The sequence below is a fragment of the Choloepus didactylus genome, chromosome 17, assembly GCF_015220235.1.
Source record: "Choloepus didactylus isolate mChoDid1 chromosome 17, mChoDid1.pri, whole genome shotgun sequence".
NCBI classification, from domain to species: Eukaryota; Metazoa; Chordata; class Mammalia; order Pilosa; family Megalonychidae; genus Choloepus; species Choloepus didactylus.
The window spans coordinates 26593299-26613221 of record NC_051323.1 but is presented as its reverse complement, the minus strand read 5'-3'; the positions used below and the strand labels follow the sequence as shown (position 1 = coordinate 26613221).

Below are 19923 nucleotides of genomic sequence, written 5' to 3'. Positions count from 1 at the left end.
ACCATATTGGTCCACTAAAATTACATTTTTCTTTGCTATATAGAGAAAAGATTCACATTCCACATTCCATTTTAGCTTTGTTTAGAACAGTGTTTGACAAATTTAAAGCCAGAATTCTGAAAATGAGGGAAACTTTGGTAGTGCTGTAGGAAGTGACACAAGATGGCAAAAGAATAGAATGCCTTACACCTATATGCAACAAATATATGCTGAAAAATATGCCGAGGGGTTGTAAATGTCCTCTACCTCCTTAGCTCTCAAAGCCTGCATGGGTTTTGGAGCTACTAAGACTTGATTTGAATGCAGGCCCCATGGCACATCAGCTATAAGATCTCAGAGCAAGTTACTCACTTACCATCATGAACCTCAATTTCCTCATCGGTAAAAAGATTCTATTATTACCTACTACCAACCTCTTACGCTTGTCAGGATTAGAAATAATGTCTCTAAAACAGCTAGCTCAGCATCTGGCCTATTACTGGAGCATATTAAGTAAAAATTATTATTTTTTTCCTTCTTTGGAGCTATTTATCCAAAGCTTTTGTTCAGATAATGGGTGACAGAGGACCACAGGAGTGTACCAGTATATCCTAAAGTGAAAGTTTAAAATTACCAGCTAATCATTTTAACTACTATGACCACACCAGCCATCACTTCTAAAGCCTAGCAAAATATGACCAAAGTAACACTGCAGCAAGTGTGCCCTCTACTGAAAAAGAAAGGTAGTCATCTGCTTTATTCATAGAAAGCTATCCATGACTTCTGAGACACTACTAATATTATGTATATGCCAGAATAGTAATGAAGTAGAAAAACTAATGATGGGTACAATTAACTCCAACCCTAGAAAAACTTTAAACAATATCCCCAAACAAAATGTAAGAGAAAGTCAAAGGCCCACATGTAATATGTACCTCAAAAACTGTTCTCAACATTTTAAAGAAAACCTTTCCAACCATGAACTTTTAAAGAAACCAACCACAAAAATCTAAGTGGCCTAATTAACTGCATTAAATTTAAAACTCCTAGAAGTTTGCCATACCTAGTAAGTGGGAACAGCATGATTAGACTGTGAAATCACTGACCCTTAAAAGTCCAGTTCTGCCACTTACTCTGACTGCCCTTAGGCAAGCTATTTAACTCTTCTCTGCCTGTTTCCTTAGTCTATAAAATTAGGAAACTGTTTCTTCACAGAATTATTGTAAGGAAAGGATTAAGGGAGATGATGTGCATACATAAAATTCCTGGCTGGTGATCAGAGGCTCAAACTATTAGTTGTTGACCCCACCCCAAAACAAGCACAGAGTTCTGGAGAGTGCTCTGTTCCTCTCCATCTAAATAAAACACAACTAAAACTTTCTGTTAATAAGAGAAACCATAGGCTCCTTCTCCAAATCTTTTGCACTATCTGTTACACCATCATCCTATTCTTTAAAGGTATCACACTAATGCTGTTAATACTGATTATACTTGTTTGATCATGAGTCATCTTCTTAACCAATTGGTAAGTACCTGGGAGCAGAGTCCATGTTTTATAAATACAGGTTATATATTTTATAACCTTGTCCCAAGAAAAGTTGCCTGGCTTACATTAGTACCACAACCAACAGCCACTGGAGTATCAAAAACAAAAAATCTGTATTGAAAAAAATTTTAAGTTAGAGAAAGAAGAGATAAATGTGTGATGATTAAATGTGTGAGAAAACCTCTAAAATTGAAACCACTTGCCATTTACACATATTCTAACATCCCTTACAATACTCAGGTCAATTAACATCTGCATAGCACTGTACAGTTTAATCTTGAGACTCACAACTTGGGTGGTATGAATCACATTTTATAGATTAAATAAGCTCAAAGGGCATAAATAACTTGGACGAGGTAGTGGCAATCTGAACTTGAACTAGGTTTTCTGACTCCAAATGCTATGTTCTTTTCATTATATCACATTCCCTTAATGCTATATTTTACATACCCAGATAAATTAAAATGTCAGTAAATATGTGTTAAGTCCTATATACAAAACCTATCGGGAATGAATCAAACCATCTACAAATTAGCACATAGGATCTGACCAAGAATAAAGCAAAATGTGAGTCACTGCTTAAGTTAATTTAGAACACTTGTGTTAGTAGAGAATCAGCTCAGCTCAAAAGAACAAGATGAAAAAACAACCTACTTTGGAATTCAGGCCTCATTAGCTTTAGTAAGTGATGAACCCAACCATTTTTCATGAGGACAGGTGCTAGCCACCAGTCGACAAATAAAGTATCATATAATTTTCCACACTATATATTTCATAATGTTGCTTAAAGTGTTCTTTTTATAAATTTAGTTGTTCAACTAGTTTTGTAAGTCCCACCTTATTCACATTTAAGTGTGACTATATTACAGTAGGCTTGTCATTTATCCTAACGTCCATGTGAATTTTAAGGTAGTCAAGTTACTACAGAGATTTTCTATTATTCTTCACGTGAATGCTGTTTGGTGAATTTAAAGTGCCTCTGTTTCAAGAATCTGGAAATGTTTCATACCTTAGTAACTTAACGAGACATAGAAAGGTAAGCTACAAAAAAAAAAAAGAAAGAAAAGCACTGACTAGGTCATCAAAATAAAAGCATGCCCAAACAAATCCCACATTTTAAAACTCAAATTAGTGCAGAATGCCAGTTAAATTATGTCAACCTCAGGTTTCCAAGTTTTGAAAGAGTGGTAGTAAACATTCTCTTTTCTGTTTTCAGTCACCTCACTCAAGTACTCTTAACTTTAGTTTCACAGACTCCGGGGGTATCAACCATGTGCAACTTTATGAAAAATATTATTGTATGCACATAAGGAGCAGGTCCATAGGTTTCATCAAATGTTCCCAGGGATACATGACCCTAAGTGGGTTAAGAATAACTGTCCTAATTCAAGTTAATGGAAAATATTCTACATAAGCAGAGTGAAAAGGACAAAGAACATTTCTGTTTAATTACTATTGTTATACAAGCAGCCTGCTTTAAAATACCCTATGTAAAGATCCTAGCCAAGTGGCTGGTGCACAGATTAAGAGTGGACCCCCTTGTGAGGAAAAGCATGTACATGCAACACTACTTGTCAGAACTAGGATGCTACAAGAATGGAACAGAGCACTCACCAGAATCTAATACAATTTGGGACTGAATAAGGCAAGGTGTTCTGGCCAACTGAGACAATCAGTCACAGAAGTTCCAAGGAAAACTTCATTCCCTACTTCCCCCTTCTTACCTATTTCTTCAAGTTTATTAAGTCAATCCAAAAATGCTTTTTCTCAGGCTCCTCCGAATTGTTTTTTTTCCCCCCAAATACCATGCCACCATTACCCTTTTATAAACTCAAAACACTCACAGGGTGGTTCCAAAGAAAAACCAAGATCTAGTTTTTCTTACCTAGGTTCTATTCCAGACATCAGAGCAGCAATCTCAGCCCTTTTACAGGAAAACAGTGGAATAGCCTGACTGCTTCCCTCTCCTTGGAAGGAAAAAAAACCTGGGCATTTTGCCTAAATCTCTTACTAAAACTCCAAAATGTACTTTTGACAAAGAGTGGTAAAAAGCTGATAAACCACACATCTAATATATCTCATGCACTGGCACCCCTACACCCACTTTCAGTTTTTCATCTTAAAACACTCAAGGCCAGTTATTTAGCAAATCTTTAAAAACCTCAAAACCTTAAAAAGCATGTCACTTAATCCTAAACATCTTATTATGTTAGGAGAGACAAGAAGAGTAGATAACATTGCAAAAGGAAACTACTCTTTACTAAAAGTAAAACCACTATATATATGTACAGTCAAAAGCTACCAAGGAGACAACACAATCAAAGGACTGCTAATAGGCTGTAAAGAAAATAAGATGTTAGTGCCAAGGTAAATTACAAAAACTGCTTCCAGAATAAAGATTTAATATCCAAAAAAATAAAATTACTCAGCAAACTTCTCTTTAAAAGCCAACTACAAGCTGGCAAGAGAACATTTGATTTTGAAGCCCTTCCTTAAGACATTATACCAAAATAAATAAATAACTTTTTAAAAATTTGCTGGAATAGGTAAGAAACTGTCAACATCCCTCATTTTAATTTAGTTATGATGAAAAAGTGAAATTTTAAAACGCAAAATCACAGTTCTTATCTTTATATCATCCCATTCACACAACACGGTTAAGAGACTTTTTGTGGGGATTTTATACCACTCCTAGAAACATAAATTATCCAAAGATGTACAGACATTGATTCCCTAGAGACATTAAAAGTCACATTCTAGATAGTGAGAATACTGGTTATTTTTCTTCTTTGAAATTTTCTGAATTTTTTTGAATTACCACCACCATCACCAAAAAGACATCAAGACAACTAACAAAAGGCAACTTAACTTTCAATTGGTTTCTGCTTCTTTTCTAATAAAAATTATATGAAAGTCAGGTGTAATATACTGTACTTATTAATGAAATTATATTTTATCAGATGGTTAACACACCAGGTTATCCTACTTTAATTTCCAAATGTTTAAGTTAAAAGATAGATTAAGTCTACCTAAGAGGAGAGCAAAATTTTAATGATTAAATCTTGAAACTCTGGAGTCATGGTACTTTTAAAGAAAAAAAAAGCCATAAGCAAGGAAATTATTTAAAAATTTGTCTTCATTAAAGAACTACGTAGTTCATTCAAGTAGTTCTTCCTACTGTAGTTAACTGATACATTCATGATAAGTACACAGGCTTTATTCTTAACACATTCCTCAAAGATGAAGAAGCCACAATGATTTTTTTGAAATTAAAAAAAAAAATAAAAATACTATAACGGGCTGAGAAGCTAGTAGACTAAGAAAAATGTTTCTGGTGTAAGAATAATGTTAAGTATTTCTTAACAAATGCGTGCTTTCACCACCTCCCTCAGAAAATCAAAATCTTCAGATCTCCAGAAAAAAAAAATTAAGCTCTTATCCTTTCCCTTTGATTTTTCTACCATTCAAATGACACTCCCCATTGCTTTTCGTTTTTATTTGTAGTCAAAATTCAAATGAGTCAGTCAATACCCTTTTTTCGATTGTCAAGATAGCCTGGGTTGTCATCATTCCCAAATCACCAAATAATATGGAAAGCAGTCAAAGGTGCAGCTTAAAAGGTAATCACTGATACATTTCTTCTCCTCACCCCCAAAAGCTTACAACTTAAAGATCATAAAGTAAAAGCATTCAGTTAATAAAGCTACCAACAGGCAATCTTATGCCAACAAAAATCTAAAACCCTCTTTTTTCTGAAGAAAAAGAAAAAAAAAAAACTTTTTTTTTTGTCAAAAGCCCATCTTCTTTACCAAATTCAGCTTCACCCACGGAGCAGATTTTACAAGTTTCTAAAAGAAGATAAATTAATAGATGATAAACCAAAACAGATTAAGGAACACTTGGGCTGTACTTCTAAACATTAGCTAACAATACTGTTCTTTCACTCTGGTAGTACCTGGCATACAGTTAGCTATTAAGACAACATTTTGGAATCAAGAAGGATATTCACTCATTAAAAGTTTAAGAGAAAGCCTAAGATTTTAAAGTTTATAACAAGGTATTAAAGAATGGACTTGCATTTTGATGATAAAACTTTTAATAATTTCTTTCCTTTTCTCTATTTTCCAAATTTTCTCTAATTACTTTTACTATGGCAACAAACTTCATACGAGAAAAAGTAGAAATAGGATTTATTTTTGGTTTGATTCTGTTGAGTTCATTAATCTAGCGTCCTCAAAAGAAAGGATGGTTTGACAATATTTATTTAAGAAATATTTTCCTTGTCATTTATTAGCTATTCTTCCTTCTCCCCCTTGAAAAATTCTCCACACTCATTTCTGCTTTCACCTAATCTAACTGCTTCTAATTTCCTTACAGGTCCCTTTCTACAGTCTTCCTCAACCAAATCAGCCAACCATGACCCTCCCTCCACCCTCCTCTGAAATATTTTTAATCCAATCCATGCCACACATCTGGAGCTTGTAATATCTACTGATATTTGACATAAATATGCAATCTATTTGCTACATTCCATTATAAGCTACTTGATGGAAAAGATTATATTCCTAAATCCAAACACTACTAGAATGATAATGATGTACACCACCTAAAGGGTGTTCTTACAGTTTTTCAAATTCTTTTACATACATTGAACCTCACAACTATCCAAATTGGAATAATTCCTATTATCCTATTTTACCAAAAGAAACCGATTAAGAGGTTAAACAGCTTGTCAAGGTTCTGTTCAACTAATGTTCAAGAAGATCTTTTCACAGCACTAAATATATTTAGCAAACATAAGAAACTCTGAACAGCAGAGGTTTTCAAACATCCATGAGGTGGGAAAGCCAAGTTCTCTACTGTTGCCAGGATTAGGAACCTCAAGTTCAACTCTGTACGACTAGGCAAAACCAACTTTGTCCAACTATGCAAAACCGACTTTGTCCTTGGAGCACTTGATAAAGAAATAAAGAAAAAACTGCCAACATAGCAAACATTGCTCTAAGAACACTATCCGCAACTTCTTAAAAGTATTAAAACTCTAATAAAATACTATGCTTTTTAGTACAAAAGGGGTGGTTTCAGTAACAAACCACAGTATTACAAAACCTGAAGTCAGAATGCATTTTGCAAGAGCCATGTGACACACACATGACAGCTAAACTGATGGGTGGATGTTTTAGGGGGAAATGTTTTGCAGGAATTGACCAAAGCAGCAGACAGACTCAACTTTTTGGACAAATAAATTTCTCTTCTCCCTAAAAACTTTTGATACTGGAGAGGAATACCAATTAAATCTTCTCCAATTATTCATTTACACACACACACACACACACACCCAGAATTTTTTTAAAGGGCCATTGAGGAGAGCTCAAGAAAGTCTTCCCAAGGAAACTGAACACCAGTTCCCAGGAAAGGTGTCAGGTGTGTCACATCTGCTGTGGTGACTTTTTGAGTAAGCAAGAAAAAGAAATGCATTAACTTTTCATGACACGTCATGGAACCTCATTCCCTATCTACAGCATTCAAGTAGGTAATACAAAACCCACAGATCTATTATAGGTACCATTCGTTCCTCTTTCAACTTGACAGCAAAGGCTTCCTTTAAATTGGTAACTTCAGGAAAACATATCTTGGTTCCTTTTTGGTTTACGTGTGTGTGTGTGTGTGTGTGTGTGTGTGTGGTTTACGTGTGTGTGTGTGTGTGTGTGGTTTACGTGTGTGTGTGTGTGTGTGTGTGTGTGTGTGTATTTTGACCTATAGAAGACAAAATGACTTAAGTGTCCTCTAAAAATCATCTCACAAATGCCCAGGTTTTTTAGGAAGCCGATGGGCCCGGCGAGTTCTTGAACTCTTCTTCCAGGAAACAGAATTCAAATTTTAACCCACTTCTCCCCATCTACTCATTTTCCTCAATCCCACGCAGTCCTGAGAAACATCCATATTACCTGCAACCTGGCGGGGAGGGTGGAAGAAGAGAGCGCCAACAAGCTCAGGATTTACAAGTAAAGCTGGTTTCCACCCTGGCGATACTGACAGCTCCGCAGAGTGCGGGCGCTGGGTCTTGACAGTGACCTCTAAGAGAGCTCTCCCACCCTACCCCCTCCCCTTAAAAACAAGTCCTCCTTAAAAAAGTCACTGCTTCCAAGAAAAGCTGCCCCTTTCCACTCCCCTACCTCCCGAATTACAAACGCCCTAGCCGCCCTCAAAACTCACGGGTTTCCTTCCTCTGCACCGGCCCCGCACTCCGGTTCTGCATCTTGAGCCTACCCAGGCCCCGGCGGCTCGCCCCAGAGGCTCACCCCTCCGGCCCGCCCCCTCCCCCCGGCCGACCCTTAGTCGTCAAACAATGGAGCCGGACTCCTGGCCGCAGACCTCTCCCGGCCCATCACCCTCACCTCACCCTGGCGTATGCCTCCACACCCTTTCCAGCCCTCCTCGCCCCCTCTGAGCTTCCCCAAGCTGGCCCAAGGACCCAGCCAACCGGTGCTCTCCTGAACTCACTATTCGGGATTCATGCTGGACATGTCACTGCAGCTGCTGCCGCCGCCACCGCCGCCCTTGCTGCCGCAGCCGCCGCCCTGACTCTCCGCGCCACGGGTTATCGAAGGAAAGGACTGAAATAGGCTGTTCCGGGAGAGCAAACGTCTTCCCCGACTCCGTCCCCTTAGAACACAATCAGCAGACGCCGCCACTCAGCAATCGCTTCCACCCAAAATGGCCGCCGGCGAACCAGGAAATAGGAAAGCCTTCCACGGAGGAGCCTTTATACAGCCCAGAGGGCGGCCGCACCGCCAGGCATGCCGGGAAAGAGAGTCCCGAGCCGCGACTGTAGGCGCTGAGGGCCGACTGTGCAGCGCGGCCATCAGGACTCCGTTTCCCACCAAGCCCTGCGAACTTGGTGCATGCGTACTTGAGGGGTTGTCTCCCGCCCCATTCCCCACTGTCTCCCTCTCCACCCTTTCGCCCCTCCCTGTCCCCCTCCACGGTGACTCGCTGGCTAGGACTTCGCTCGGACTCCCCCTAGCGGATTGGCTAAGGACGAGGGGCCCTGGTGATGTCATCAGTGAGACGTGGCAGCCGGGCGAGTCAGCGCCCCACGGTGAGGAGGAGGGGAGAGGGAGGAGAGGGGCAGAGAGCGGTGCGGGCCGGCGATGGAGAATGGGGGTGGGGGGACACCAAGCGCTCGAGAGAGAAGGAGGGAGGGGTCAGAACCCGGGGGGACAGCCTGACTGCACAGGCGGGGAGGGACGCCGGGCTGGAGCACCCGCCTGGCAGATCCCGATTCCCGAGCGGCTTTTGCTGGCCTGACCAGCGTGAGACTTGAGCTTCTCCGCCCTGAGGGCAGAAGGGAAGTAAAGGGGCCTCTGCCGAGGACCAGATCTCTGGAAAACATGAAGCCGTTCTTTCACTTCTCTTCTCACTCACCCAACCTCACCTGGGTCCGGTCTTCCTCCAGTGTTGGCCGCACGCACTACCAATTTACTTCTTGACTTCTTTCCATTCCTGTTCCAGCTCTTACCATCTCAGCCTTGAGCCCTAGCCTCCAAGTGAACTGTCTGCCTCCTAACTCCTCTCTTCCCCGGTCCGTCCTGCCCACACAGCCAGATTTATATTCCTGAAACAGCACTTCTTTCAAGATACCACAACCTTCTCTGGCTCCTCATTGCTTGGACGGGGCCCAGCCCAGAGTCCTTAGTCTAAAATACAAGATCTTAACTGCTCTGGCCCCACTCTTAATTTTAGTCGTTACTTACCCCTGAGCCGTTCTGCAAGATTGGAAAGTAATGTGTTAGAAACATGCAATTCGTCACTATATAATGCCTAGAAACTCCAGGAGTAATATTAACACATTTTTTACAATTTTATGGTCAGCTTTCTTTAATCAGCTCAGGAATTTAAATCTCCACTAAACTTTAACGCATTATCTTGGGTTCTTTAATTACAAAGGGCATAGTATAATACGTTGTCCAAAGTTTATCTTCCAACTAGGTCTAAGAATGGAGAGAAATATCTCCCGAGGCTGATTGCAAAATCACTTTAAATATGTGGAAAGAAGGTAATTCTAATGTCTACCCATTTACTAACTACACCCTTTTACTCCAAATTCCACCATGCATCTTAGTTGGCAACCTCATCAACCAGTACACAAGAGTTCCTTCACAAAATGTTGACTTCTAAAATTAACATAGACACCCCCTCCCCAGGAAAAGAACCCTATCAGGGTCAGTGATAGATACCAAAACATGTTCATTACCCTGGACTTTTAACAGCCCATGATCCTTCCTATTTGTGGAGATTTCATAGAATAAAAAAATCAGAAAATCACTTAAGGATGCAGCCTGAGACAAAAATACAATTCCTAATCTGTCTCTCTCTTTGAAGGTATACCCCCAAACTTCCTTTAATTGCCCTATTTTCTTTTCCAAAAAGAATTACCTCTGAATAGCTTTAACCTAAGAGGGTAAATAAATACAGAATATAAAGCATATAGCTCAATGACTTTGGGAACACTCAGTGAATGTTAATTACCTTTCTCCTTTCCTTAACTTCCCTGAAAGTTTTAGGTGTGCCTGCTGTATACCAAGGACAAAAGCCTCTTATCTTTGTTGTGATGGTCTAATGCTCAAGATCAGAGGCAGCCTGTGAGTGATAGATGGGTGTTTCCTATCCCCCACTGCAACTTGCAGGTCATTTTATGTTATTTCCTTCCCAATCTTAAAGTGTCTAAATTCTTATGCTTAAAAGCTTTGCTGTTAAGGAGAGGCTAGGCCTCCCTATGGTTGTGCCTAAGAGCCTCCTCCCGAATGCCTCTTTGTTGCTCAGATGTGGCCCTCTCTCTCTGGCTAAGCCAACTTGAAAGATGAAATCACTGCCCTCCCCCCTACGTGGGATCAGACACCCAGGGGAGTGAATCTCCCTGGCAACGTGGAATATGACTCCCGGGGAGGAATGTAGACCCGGCATCGTGGGACGGAGAACATCTTCTTGACCAAAAGGGGGATGTGAAAGGAAATGAAATAAGCTTCAGTGGCAGAGAGATTCCAAAAGGAGCCGAGAGGTCACTCTGGTGGGCACTCTTACGCACACTTTAGACAACCCTTTTTAGGTTCCAAAGAATTGGGGTGGCTGGTGGTGGATACCTGAAACTATCAAACTACAACGCAGAACCCATGAATCTCGAAGACAGTTGTATAAAAATGTAGCTTATGAGGGGTGACAATGGGATTGGGAAAGCCATAAGGACCACACTCCACTTTGTCTAGTTTATGGATGCATGAGTAGAAAAATAGGGGAAGGAAACAGACAAAGGTACCCAGTGTTCTTTTTTACTTCAATTGCTCTTTTTCACTCTAATTATTATTCTTGCTATTTTTGTGTGTGTGCTAATGAAGGTGTCAGGGATTGATTTGGGTGATGAATGTACCACTATGTAATGGTACTGTAAACAATTGAAAGTACGATTTGTTTTGTATGACTGCGTGGTATGTGAATATATCTCAATAAAATGAAGATTAAAAAAAAAAAAAAAGCTTTGCTGTTAATACATTTCATGCTTATGTGTTTAGGAGAGCTTCTTTTATCATTCAGATGAAAACTCAGAGTAATTCATTAAACTAGCATTGAGCCCTGTTGGCTGCTCTATTGTCTAAAAGAACTCTCCTAGGGCTGTTTTCTTGCTCTCTTCCTCTCCCTTTCTTTCTTCTTTCCTTCCTTTTCCTTTTCTTCTCTTTCTTTTTTTCTCTTTCTTTCATCAAATATTTATTACCTGACACGAAATAAATGTGTTTGGAACATGTACTTGGAATGATGAAGAATCAGAGATGAATGATTACAGCCCTCTGTCTTCAAGGAGTTTACAATCTAGGGGTAGAGAGATGTGTACACAAGCCAAACAAAGCCTAGAGGGGAAAACACAAAAATAGATTAAAAAGATATGATGTGATATCTCTAAACTTTAAGATGCTGATCCCCTAGTGTATGTTGTCACAAACATTGGGACTGGCAGTTTGATGTGTTGAGCCCTCAATCATGGGACTTGCCCTTATGAAGCTCATTACCACAAAGGAAAGTCTAAAGTTGTATGTAATGGTGCCTAAGAGTCTCCCCGAGTACCTCTTTGTTGCTCAGATGTGGCCCTCTCTCTCTCTAACTGAGCCATCTCGACAGGTGAACTCGCTACCCTCCCCCCTACGTGGGACCCAATTCCCAGGGTTGTAAATCTCCCTGGCAACGCAGAGTATGACTCCCGGGGATGAATGTGGACCCGGCATCGTGGGACTGAGAGTATCTTCTTGACCAAAAGGGGGATGCAAAATGAGACGAAATGGTTTCAGTGGCTGAGAGATTCCAAATGGAGTCGAGAGGTCACTCTGGTGGACATTCTTGTGCACTGTATAGATAACACCTCTTAGGCTTTAATGTATTGAAATAGCTAGAAGTAAATACCTGAAACTACCAAACTCCAACCCAGCAGTCTGGACTCCTGAAGACAATTATATAATAATGTAGATTACAAGGGGTGACAGTGTGATTGTGAAGACCTTGTGGATCACACCCCCTTTATCTAGTGTATGGATGAGTAGAAAAATGGGGATAAAAACTAAAGGACAAATGGGGTGGGATGGGGGGATGATTTGGGTGTTCTTTTTTCACTTTTATTTTTTATTCTTGTTCTGGTTCTTTCTGATGTAAGGAAAATGTTCAGAGATAGACTGTGGTGATGAACGCATAACTATGTTATCATACTGTGGACAGTGGATTGTATATCATGGATGATTGTACGGTGTGTGAATGTATTTCAATAAAACTGAATTTAAAAAAAAAAAAAAAAAAAGATATGATGTGAATAGGGACAGAATCAGTTCAGTAATTGCCAAAAACTAGAAATGGAGGAGGGAATTGTTTACAAAGGGACACAGGCAACTTTCTGGTTTCATGGAAATATTCTATATCTTGATTTTGACAATGGTTAGTTGTTCAACTGTATATGCAAAACTCGTAGAATCATACACCTAAAAAGGGTGAATTTAGCTGCATATAATAGTACCTCAAAAATAATAATAACAATAATAATACCTCAGTGTTGAACCTGACATTCAAAAAATGTTATGCGGTTGTCATGGCCCAAGAGGGCTTTTGCAGCTGAAGGACTAAAGAAAGCACCAGACATGTTCTAAGATGTGAGCTTTTATTTTGGGGGCTTACCTACAGGGTGGGAAGTCAGCTGCTGGGAATGGGGGTGGGTTCAGAGCTCAGCATGAAGATACTCTGCAAAAGCAGGGGGTGCCAGGGAGTGGTTTATAATTGTTAGGACAAAGACATTCAAATGGGTATGAGAGGAGCAGGGGTCTTGTGACATATAGGGAGGGATTGATTATTGTCAACAGGGAAGAGGGGAGGATTATAGATTATCTTGTAGATAATAGTATCACAGGGAGTTTCAGGGAAGAGGTAGTTTCAGGAGAGGGGCAAGCTATACATTACATTTAGCGCCCCTGAGGCCTGATTTTACAAGGAGAGTAGGTCGAACCTTAACTGTCCTAGGTCAAACAAGCTGCTGTGTGCAGTCTTCAAGGCACCTGGGGAAGGCCCTGGCCAGGGCTCCCACAGCGGTAGATATGCAGAGGAGGGAAACAGTTCCAACTCCAAAAATTGGGGACACTTCATGAAGGAGGCGGTATTTGAATTAGACCTTGAAAAAGAATAAAATTTTGATCATTGGCAGAAATGGGGTAATAGGGGCCATTTATCCCAGAGTGACGAGAGTGTAAGTAAAACCATGGAAATGTGAAAATATACCTGTTAAAGGAATAGTGATCACAGGTTCCGTGGGAGATAAGGTGGGGGACATTTAGGTTGAGGTGAAATCATGGGAGTCCCAAATGCCTCGCTAAGGAGTTTAGATTTGATTCAATAAGTAGTGGGAGAGCTAAGAAAAGTTTCCAGAAGAAAAGTGAGGTGATCAGCTCATTGTTTTAGAAAGAGCATTCTGGAGCTATGTGAGGGCTGGAAGTAGGGAGATTAGTTAAAAGGTAATTATATTCATTTAGGAAAGAGGGCAATTGTATCAAGAAAGGAAAGAAAGGGAGATTCCAGCGAGGAGCAAGTGGAACCCGAAGGTGTGGGGGAGGAGGAGGAGGGAAGCGCTAACAATGACCCAGAGATGTCCGGTTTACCTACCAGCCTGGGAAGACAACAGGGGAGCGTAACCGAGAAATTAAGAATTAACAAATGGTTATTGGGAAGAGAAGAGACCAAAACTCAATCAAAGGAGCTTTATTGTGCGCAGGGTGCACAGGCGGGATGAAGCCTTAGATGGCGACAGCTCTGAATGAGGGGAGCCCTAGGGCTTATATAGGATGGTTGGCGGGAAGTCTTGTCCAGGGACGGGGAGCTGGCAGGTCTAGGTTGGCAGTTTCTCAGTGGCTACTTTGGGGAAGGAGGGTAGCTGGCTGGTTTCCACTGGCTGGGTTGAGAGCGGGGACTTGGGAGCCGGAAAGTCTAAAATTTTAAACGTTATGGCAAACTTGCAGAATTCTTAAGGGCTGGGGGTGGTAGCTCACCGCAGACTTGCAGAATTTCTAAGGGTGGTGGTGGAGTACTGCCTAACAGTTATTACTGAATCATTATATAGATGTTTTTCTTCCTATAGTGTAGAATAAGCAGAAGTTAATACTGAAGTTACTGAAACTCAACTAGTCTCACCCTTGTTTCTACTTTCTATTGTAATGGTTATTATAGCTAGTCTCAACGCTGTTTGTACTTTCTATTGTAAGGGTTGGATCTCCATATTCTCCCCCAACCCCCTTATTTGAATCTATAAAAACCCTGGAACACCTTATACTTGGGAGACGGATTTGGGGGCATTAAACTCTTTCTCTCTTTGAAACCCCAGTGTCACTGACTGGCTGTTATGCAGAGAACCCACTGCTTTTGTTCCGTATCAGAGTGGAATGGAGGATGAAGAAGAGAGGCAGTGCAGATGGTCTGAGGTCAGAGTTAAGAGTTACCAGGGTGTTGGAAGTACTAGAACTACCAGAAATTGTTCCCCTTCTGACTGGCACTAAAAATAGAAGATGGAACACTGGATTTAAGATGTCCAATGATTGTGCGAGAAAACATCCCATTATTTCAGTGACTATAAAATACCACATTAATCCATGGATAGTATGCAGAAGTGGTGAACACTTTCAGGGGAAATTGTGAAGTTGGAAAATGTTTCCAGAACTCTGGAACATCCTAGTCACCACCACTCCCTTCCTTCCTCCAGTCTCCTCCCCGTACCTAACCTTACCCCATACATTTATGTACTTTCAGCACAAGTGAAGCTAATTCTCCACTCCTACTTGTCCTTCCCCCAACCTCTAACCTAAAGAAGATCCCTTATTGCCTTAGGGGCAAAAGATACTGTAGAGACAAAGCTACCACCCTTTTACCTTGGTCTACTCCTTCTGAAACAAGATAGTATGGACGGTGCAGGCTCTTGCAATACTACATCCCTCCCATTGAGTCCCCTTCTCCACCTTAAGCAAGACTTCCCAAAAATTAGTACTATCTTCTACTTATTCTCCTGTCAGAATCCTACATATTCCTAAAGGTCCAACTCAAATCACACCATTTGTTGGAAAACTTCCCTGACCACATCAACCTGAAGAAGGCAATCTTCTTCTTTCTATAAGGTCTCTAAGATCTAATAAGAGATCTACACCAGGTCTTATTTTTAGTGCTCATGTAATACCTCAGATTGAACTAATTTGGTAGCCATGAGCCACATATGGCTATTTAAATTTAAATAAATTTAAATTTAGAATTCAGTTTGGTTAGTTTCACTATCTACATTCCAAGTGCTCAACAGCTGCGTGTGCCTAGTGGTGCCATATTTGCTGGCATAACATAGAGAACCTTTCCATCATCCCAGAAAGTTCTATTGGACAGCTTTGCATACTATTAATTATAATTTTATATGTATGTGTTTTATGTTTCCAGCTAAGCTACAAGCTACTTGAAGGTAACAACCATGTTTTATTAAACTGTGTCCCTTCCCAACTTAGCACTTAGCACAGTGCTTTCTATCTAATAGATAATCCCATATGTTCATGGATTGGGTCCCCAAGAGAGAACTGCCATATTAGTAAGCTCCAGGATTACAAAAATCTGTTTGCTTCTTCATCAACCAAAAATAAAGCCAAGTCCGTCTTCCTGGAAAGTAAAACAATGCATTGAAGCCTGACAGGTAAGGAACTCCTATCCATCCATGCATGGTCAGCAGGAAGAAAAAGGGCTAAGGAAGGAATTGCCTAAAAGGTATTCCTGCCATAGATACCAAAATCCATGACTCCATCCTCTGAAAAGAACTTATATCTGAATGCCTACTTCCCTGACTGCCTCCCATGGATTTGTTCCCAGTTTGAAATATTCCTATGAGGTCAGGATGCTGCTGAGCACCCCACCTCCTCACCCCCTGGCGGGGAGGCAGAGTGGGTCACAGCTGTGTTAAATAAAAACAGACTGAAAATTCCCTAAATAGGTCTCAGAACTGTTTCAGCTACCCTGGGTTCCCCTGGGATTGCAGTAACAAAGGGCTCAGCTAGAGAACCTGGACCCATTCCAGAGCATACCTCCAATAGCTTGATCTTACCCAGCTCTCACCTATCACAATCAGGAGGGCTTTTGGTCTCAGTTATTAGAGCCTAATTTCACCGGGAAATCCACTAGCAAGGAAGAGCTGAGCCATGCTTGATTACATTTAGTCCAGTATTTTCTTACCTAACAGCTATTGTTTTCTAATTTATTTTTTTAACTTTCAGTTTTTTTTAATTTCAGACAGATGGACAAGGCATCTATATTCTAGCACATCTTCTTAGCAATCACTAACCAAAGTGAAAGACTACTTAAAAGGCAAGGGGAAAACGTTATCATGATTGTCTAACAGGGAATTTGAATCACCAAATAAATTATCTTACAAAAATATCAAACTTGCTTTTCTAAACACTTTTCTACTGGTAAAAATTACACAAAAATTCACATTTAAAAAATCTGAAAAAAATTATATATAATAAAATAATTTCCAGTCTCAAAAAAAAAAAAAAAAATCTGTAGGCTGGTACAGCAAGTTAAGACCATCATTTTTACATGCTAAGTTCGTCAAATAAATATTTTAGACAAATTTAAGCCTTCAAAAAATAGGAAAAGTATGCTATTGTTTGATCCACTAAAAGACCATTTATCAAATTGACATTAAACTGCAGATCATATGCTACAAATGGTATGCGTATTACTGAGGCTGGTTATGCACGTGCACATATTATATACCTGTGAAATGGCTAACACTGTTGTGTATGCTCCTTCCTTAAGTAGTTTTACCATGTAAAAATCCACTAGCCTATCTTGAATCGAATTGCAAGGAGAACAAAAGAAAATACTTTGACTACTGTAGAAATTGCTCAGGATTTTTAAAAATGCAAACATTATAATGCTTTGGGGACTTAAAGATTAATGAATATAAGATTAAAGTCAACACTGCTTACAAAATACCTGACATGGAGAGAATATTCAACATTTTCATGTGGAGAGCACATGAGTAAATGTATATTACAGAACTCTGGCTTTTGTCTGATCTATTTCTGTTGTTTTATTCTAGTTTTACATGGCCTTGGATCCTTAAAAGATGGAGATCTAATAAAATAATATATTAACTTTTTCTATTTTAGTAACCAATTTTCAAACAATTTGATTTTTATTATGATGTGTTATTTCAATTGACAGTATGCTAAAAATAAAATTGGCTGCATTATGGTTTTGTTTTTTTTGTTGTTGTTGGAAAGGTCTTTTTTTTTTAATTCACTTTTATTGAGATACATTCACATACAGGCAGTCATACAAAGCGTACATTCAGTTGTTCACAGTACCATTATATAGCTGTGCATTCATCACCAAAATTAATTTTTGAACATTTTCATTACCACACACACAAAAATAATTAAAAAAAATAAAATGAAAAAGAACAATTAAAGTAAAAAAGAACACTGGGTGCCTTTTTTTTTTTTTTGCCCCCATTTTTCTACTCATTCATCCATACACTGGACAAAGGGGAGTGTGGTCCATATGGCTTTCCCAATTACATTGTCACCCCTGATAAGCTACATTTTTATACAATCGTCTTCAAGATTCATGGGTTCTAGGTTGCATTATGGTTTTGTGTATAAAATTCAAGTATCTTATTGCTAAAATATTCCAAAATGAATTTGGTAAACATTTTTCATTTCTGATTGCCTGGGAGATGAATCCAACTATTTTTTTTTTTTTTTATCAATTACAACTAAACTGGGCTAAGAACAGGAATGTTAAAAGCCAGTCATCCATTTATCCAGTGTATGGATGGATGAGTAGAAAAACAGAGGCAAAAAAAAAAAAAAAAAGCACCCAGTATTCTTTTTTACTTAAAAAAAAAAAAGTAAATGAGTAATATGGAGGTGGGGAGTATGCAACCTCTTGAGTATTCTTTTTACTTTTATTTTTATTCTCATTTTTATTTTTTGGAGTAATGTAATGTTCAAAAATTGACTGTGGTGATGGATGCACAGCTATATGATGACACTGTGAACAACTGTTTTACACCTTGGATGATTGCATGGTATATGAATATATTTCAATCTAAAAATTTTTAAAAAATGGAAACGAGGGGGGAGGGGAGTATAGGAGGTTTTGAGTGTCCTCTTTTATTTTATTCTTATTTTCATTTTTATTTTTTGGAGTAATGGAAATGTTCAAAAATTGATTGTGGTGTTGAATGCACAACTATATGATTAAACTGTGAACTGTACACTTCAAATGATTGTATGGTATGTGATATATTTCAATAAAATTACATTAAAAAAAAAAAAGCCTATCATACAAAAATCTAAAACATTAACACTTTCCATCCAGGATAGAAAAATGATCAACCAAAGAGAACCACATGATTGATCAGGTAACCAACAAAACCACTTCTTTATTATTCAAGCTAATAGTTACTCAAAGCTTGAAGTTTCTGCCTTCATTGGTGGTTCCTAGAGTCATAGCTTCAACATCAAATGTGACAGTGGACTCAGAAGTATCTGCAGGCACCTGATGAGTCATTTCTTTTTCCTTTTACAAAACTGCACCATTGGAACTAATGCACACTGCTTGATCTCACTGCAAAGAGTCATATCTGTTATGGTTTTCTGCACACACTCCTCTACTGTCTCTTCTGTCTGGTTGTCGTGCTGTTTCAAGTTTGAATGTTCATATCAGCCCAGAAAAATAAGTAGGAGCACTGGAACAGAGAACACTGATGATTCAGCTATGTTTCTTTGACTGCTCAGACTTTATCCCTTGAAGCCAGCTGTCCATGAGGTATCAGTGTGGATTGACCTATCTGGGGGACACTCCAAGAACTCCGCTCCTGTCAGCCATCTCCTTGGGCACAGACTCTGAACTGAGAGTCAACATTGGGGTCTGTGTGCAATACTATGAATTCAGTTTCAGAGCCTACATATATGTCCTCAAAATGATTGAACGTACTTTTATGGAACTGGAACCTGTAATCTTGGGTTGAAAAGTCATCATCAACCTTACACCAACCTTATACCATCCTACTGTGATGCCTCCAGGTTTCTCTATTAGTTCTTCTATCTGTTCTGGTGGGTGAGATGCTACTCTTCCACGATTTAAAATGTGATCTTTATGTTAAGAATTGAGTCATCCAACTGAACCAATTATCAAGGCACATCAACCAACCAGTAAAGGCACTTCTGGTAAGCTGTCCAACTGAATGTGAGAAGCCTTTTTGGTAAAATGCTACAGTTTCTCATTCTATTCTCATATGCCACCAAGAATGATGATCTCACCTTGTCAGCCTAAGTCTTTGGTAATGTTAACTCCATGCTCTGAGCTTCTGGCAGTCATCTGGTTGCATAATGGTATCCTGCTCAATGGTGTCTACTTCTTGCAAAACGGTCACCAATCAATCACTCACCCAGGAGTTTCCCAAGAGTTGCCTTTAAATCATTAAAATGCTGTTTGAGGACATCTCTTGGCTGTGATGCACTCTCTTCAATCTGCCTCTGTGCCTCCTGCAACACCCTGCATCCTCTGGCCCAGCTCCCGCTAGCCTCCTGCAGCAACAGCTCTGGCTCTGGCTCCATCGCATCCCTTGTCCGGCCCCGCAGTCCCCTGGGCTTCTAGATCAGGCCCCCCAAGGCCCAGGGCACAGCAGAGCAACCCAGTGTGTGTTTTCTAATTGTTGTAAGTGTAATCTTTATACCCTTGAAGGCAGGGACCTCATTGTCATCATTGCCCTACACTTTTTTTGAGATGATTAACTAAAGCCACACCTGTGAAAGTGCCTGCCATGGAGGAGGTCTTAAGAATGT

At 39.7% G+C, this 19923-nt stretch overlaps 1 protein-coding gene and 1 pseudogene across 1 annotated transcript in view; both read right to left on the bottom strand.

Moving 5' to 3' along the window:
- Positions 1–8258, bottom strand: part of RAB1A (RAB1A, member RAS oncogene family) — a 49987-nt gene extending 41729 nt beyond the window's left edge. The window contains exon 1 of the mRNA XM_037807359.1: positions 8030–8258. Within this exon, the coding sequence (XP_037663287.1) occupies positions 8030–8052 (23 nt within the window). The 5' untranslated portion in view covers positions 8053–8258. The remainder of the gene's footprint in view (positions 1–8029) is intronic.
- Positions 8259–18428: 10170 nt separating this feature from the next.
- On the bottom strand, positions 18429–19695 carry LOC119512685 (annotated as a pseudogene).
- Positions 19696–19923: the final 228 nt, after the last annotated feature.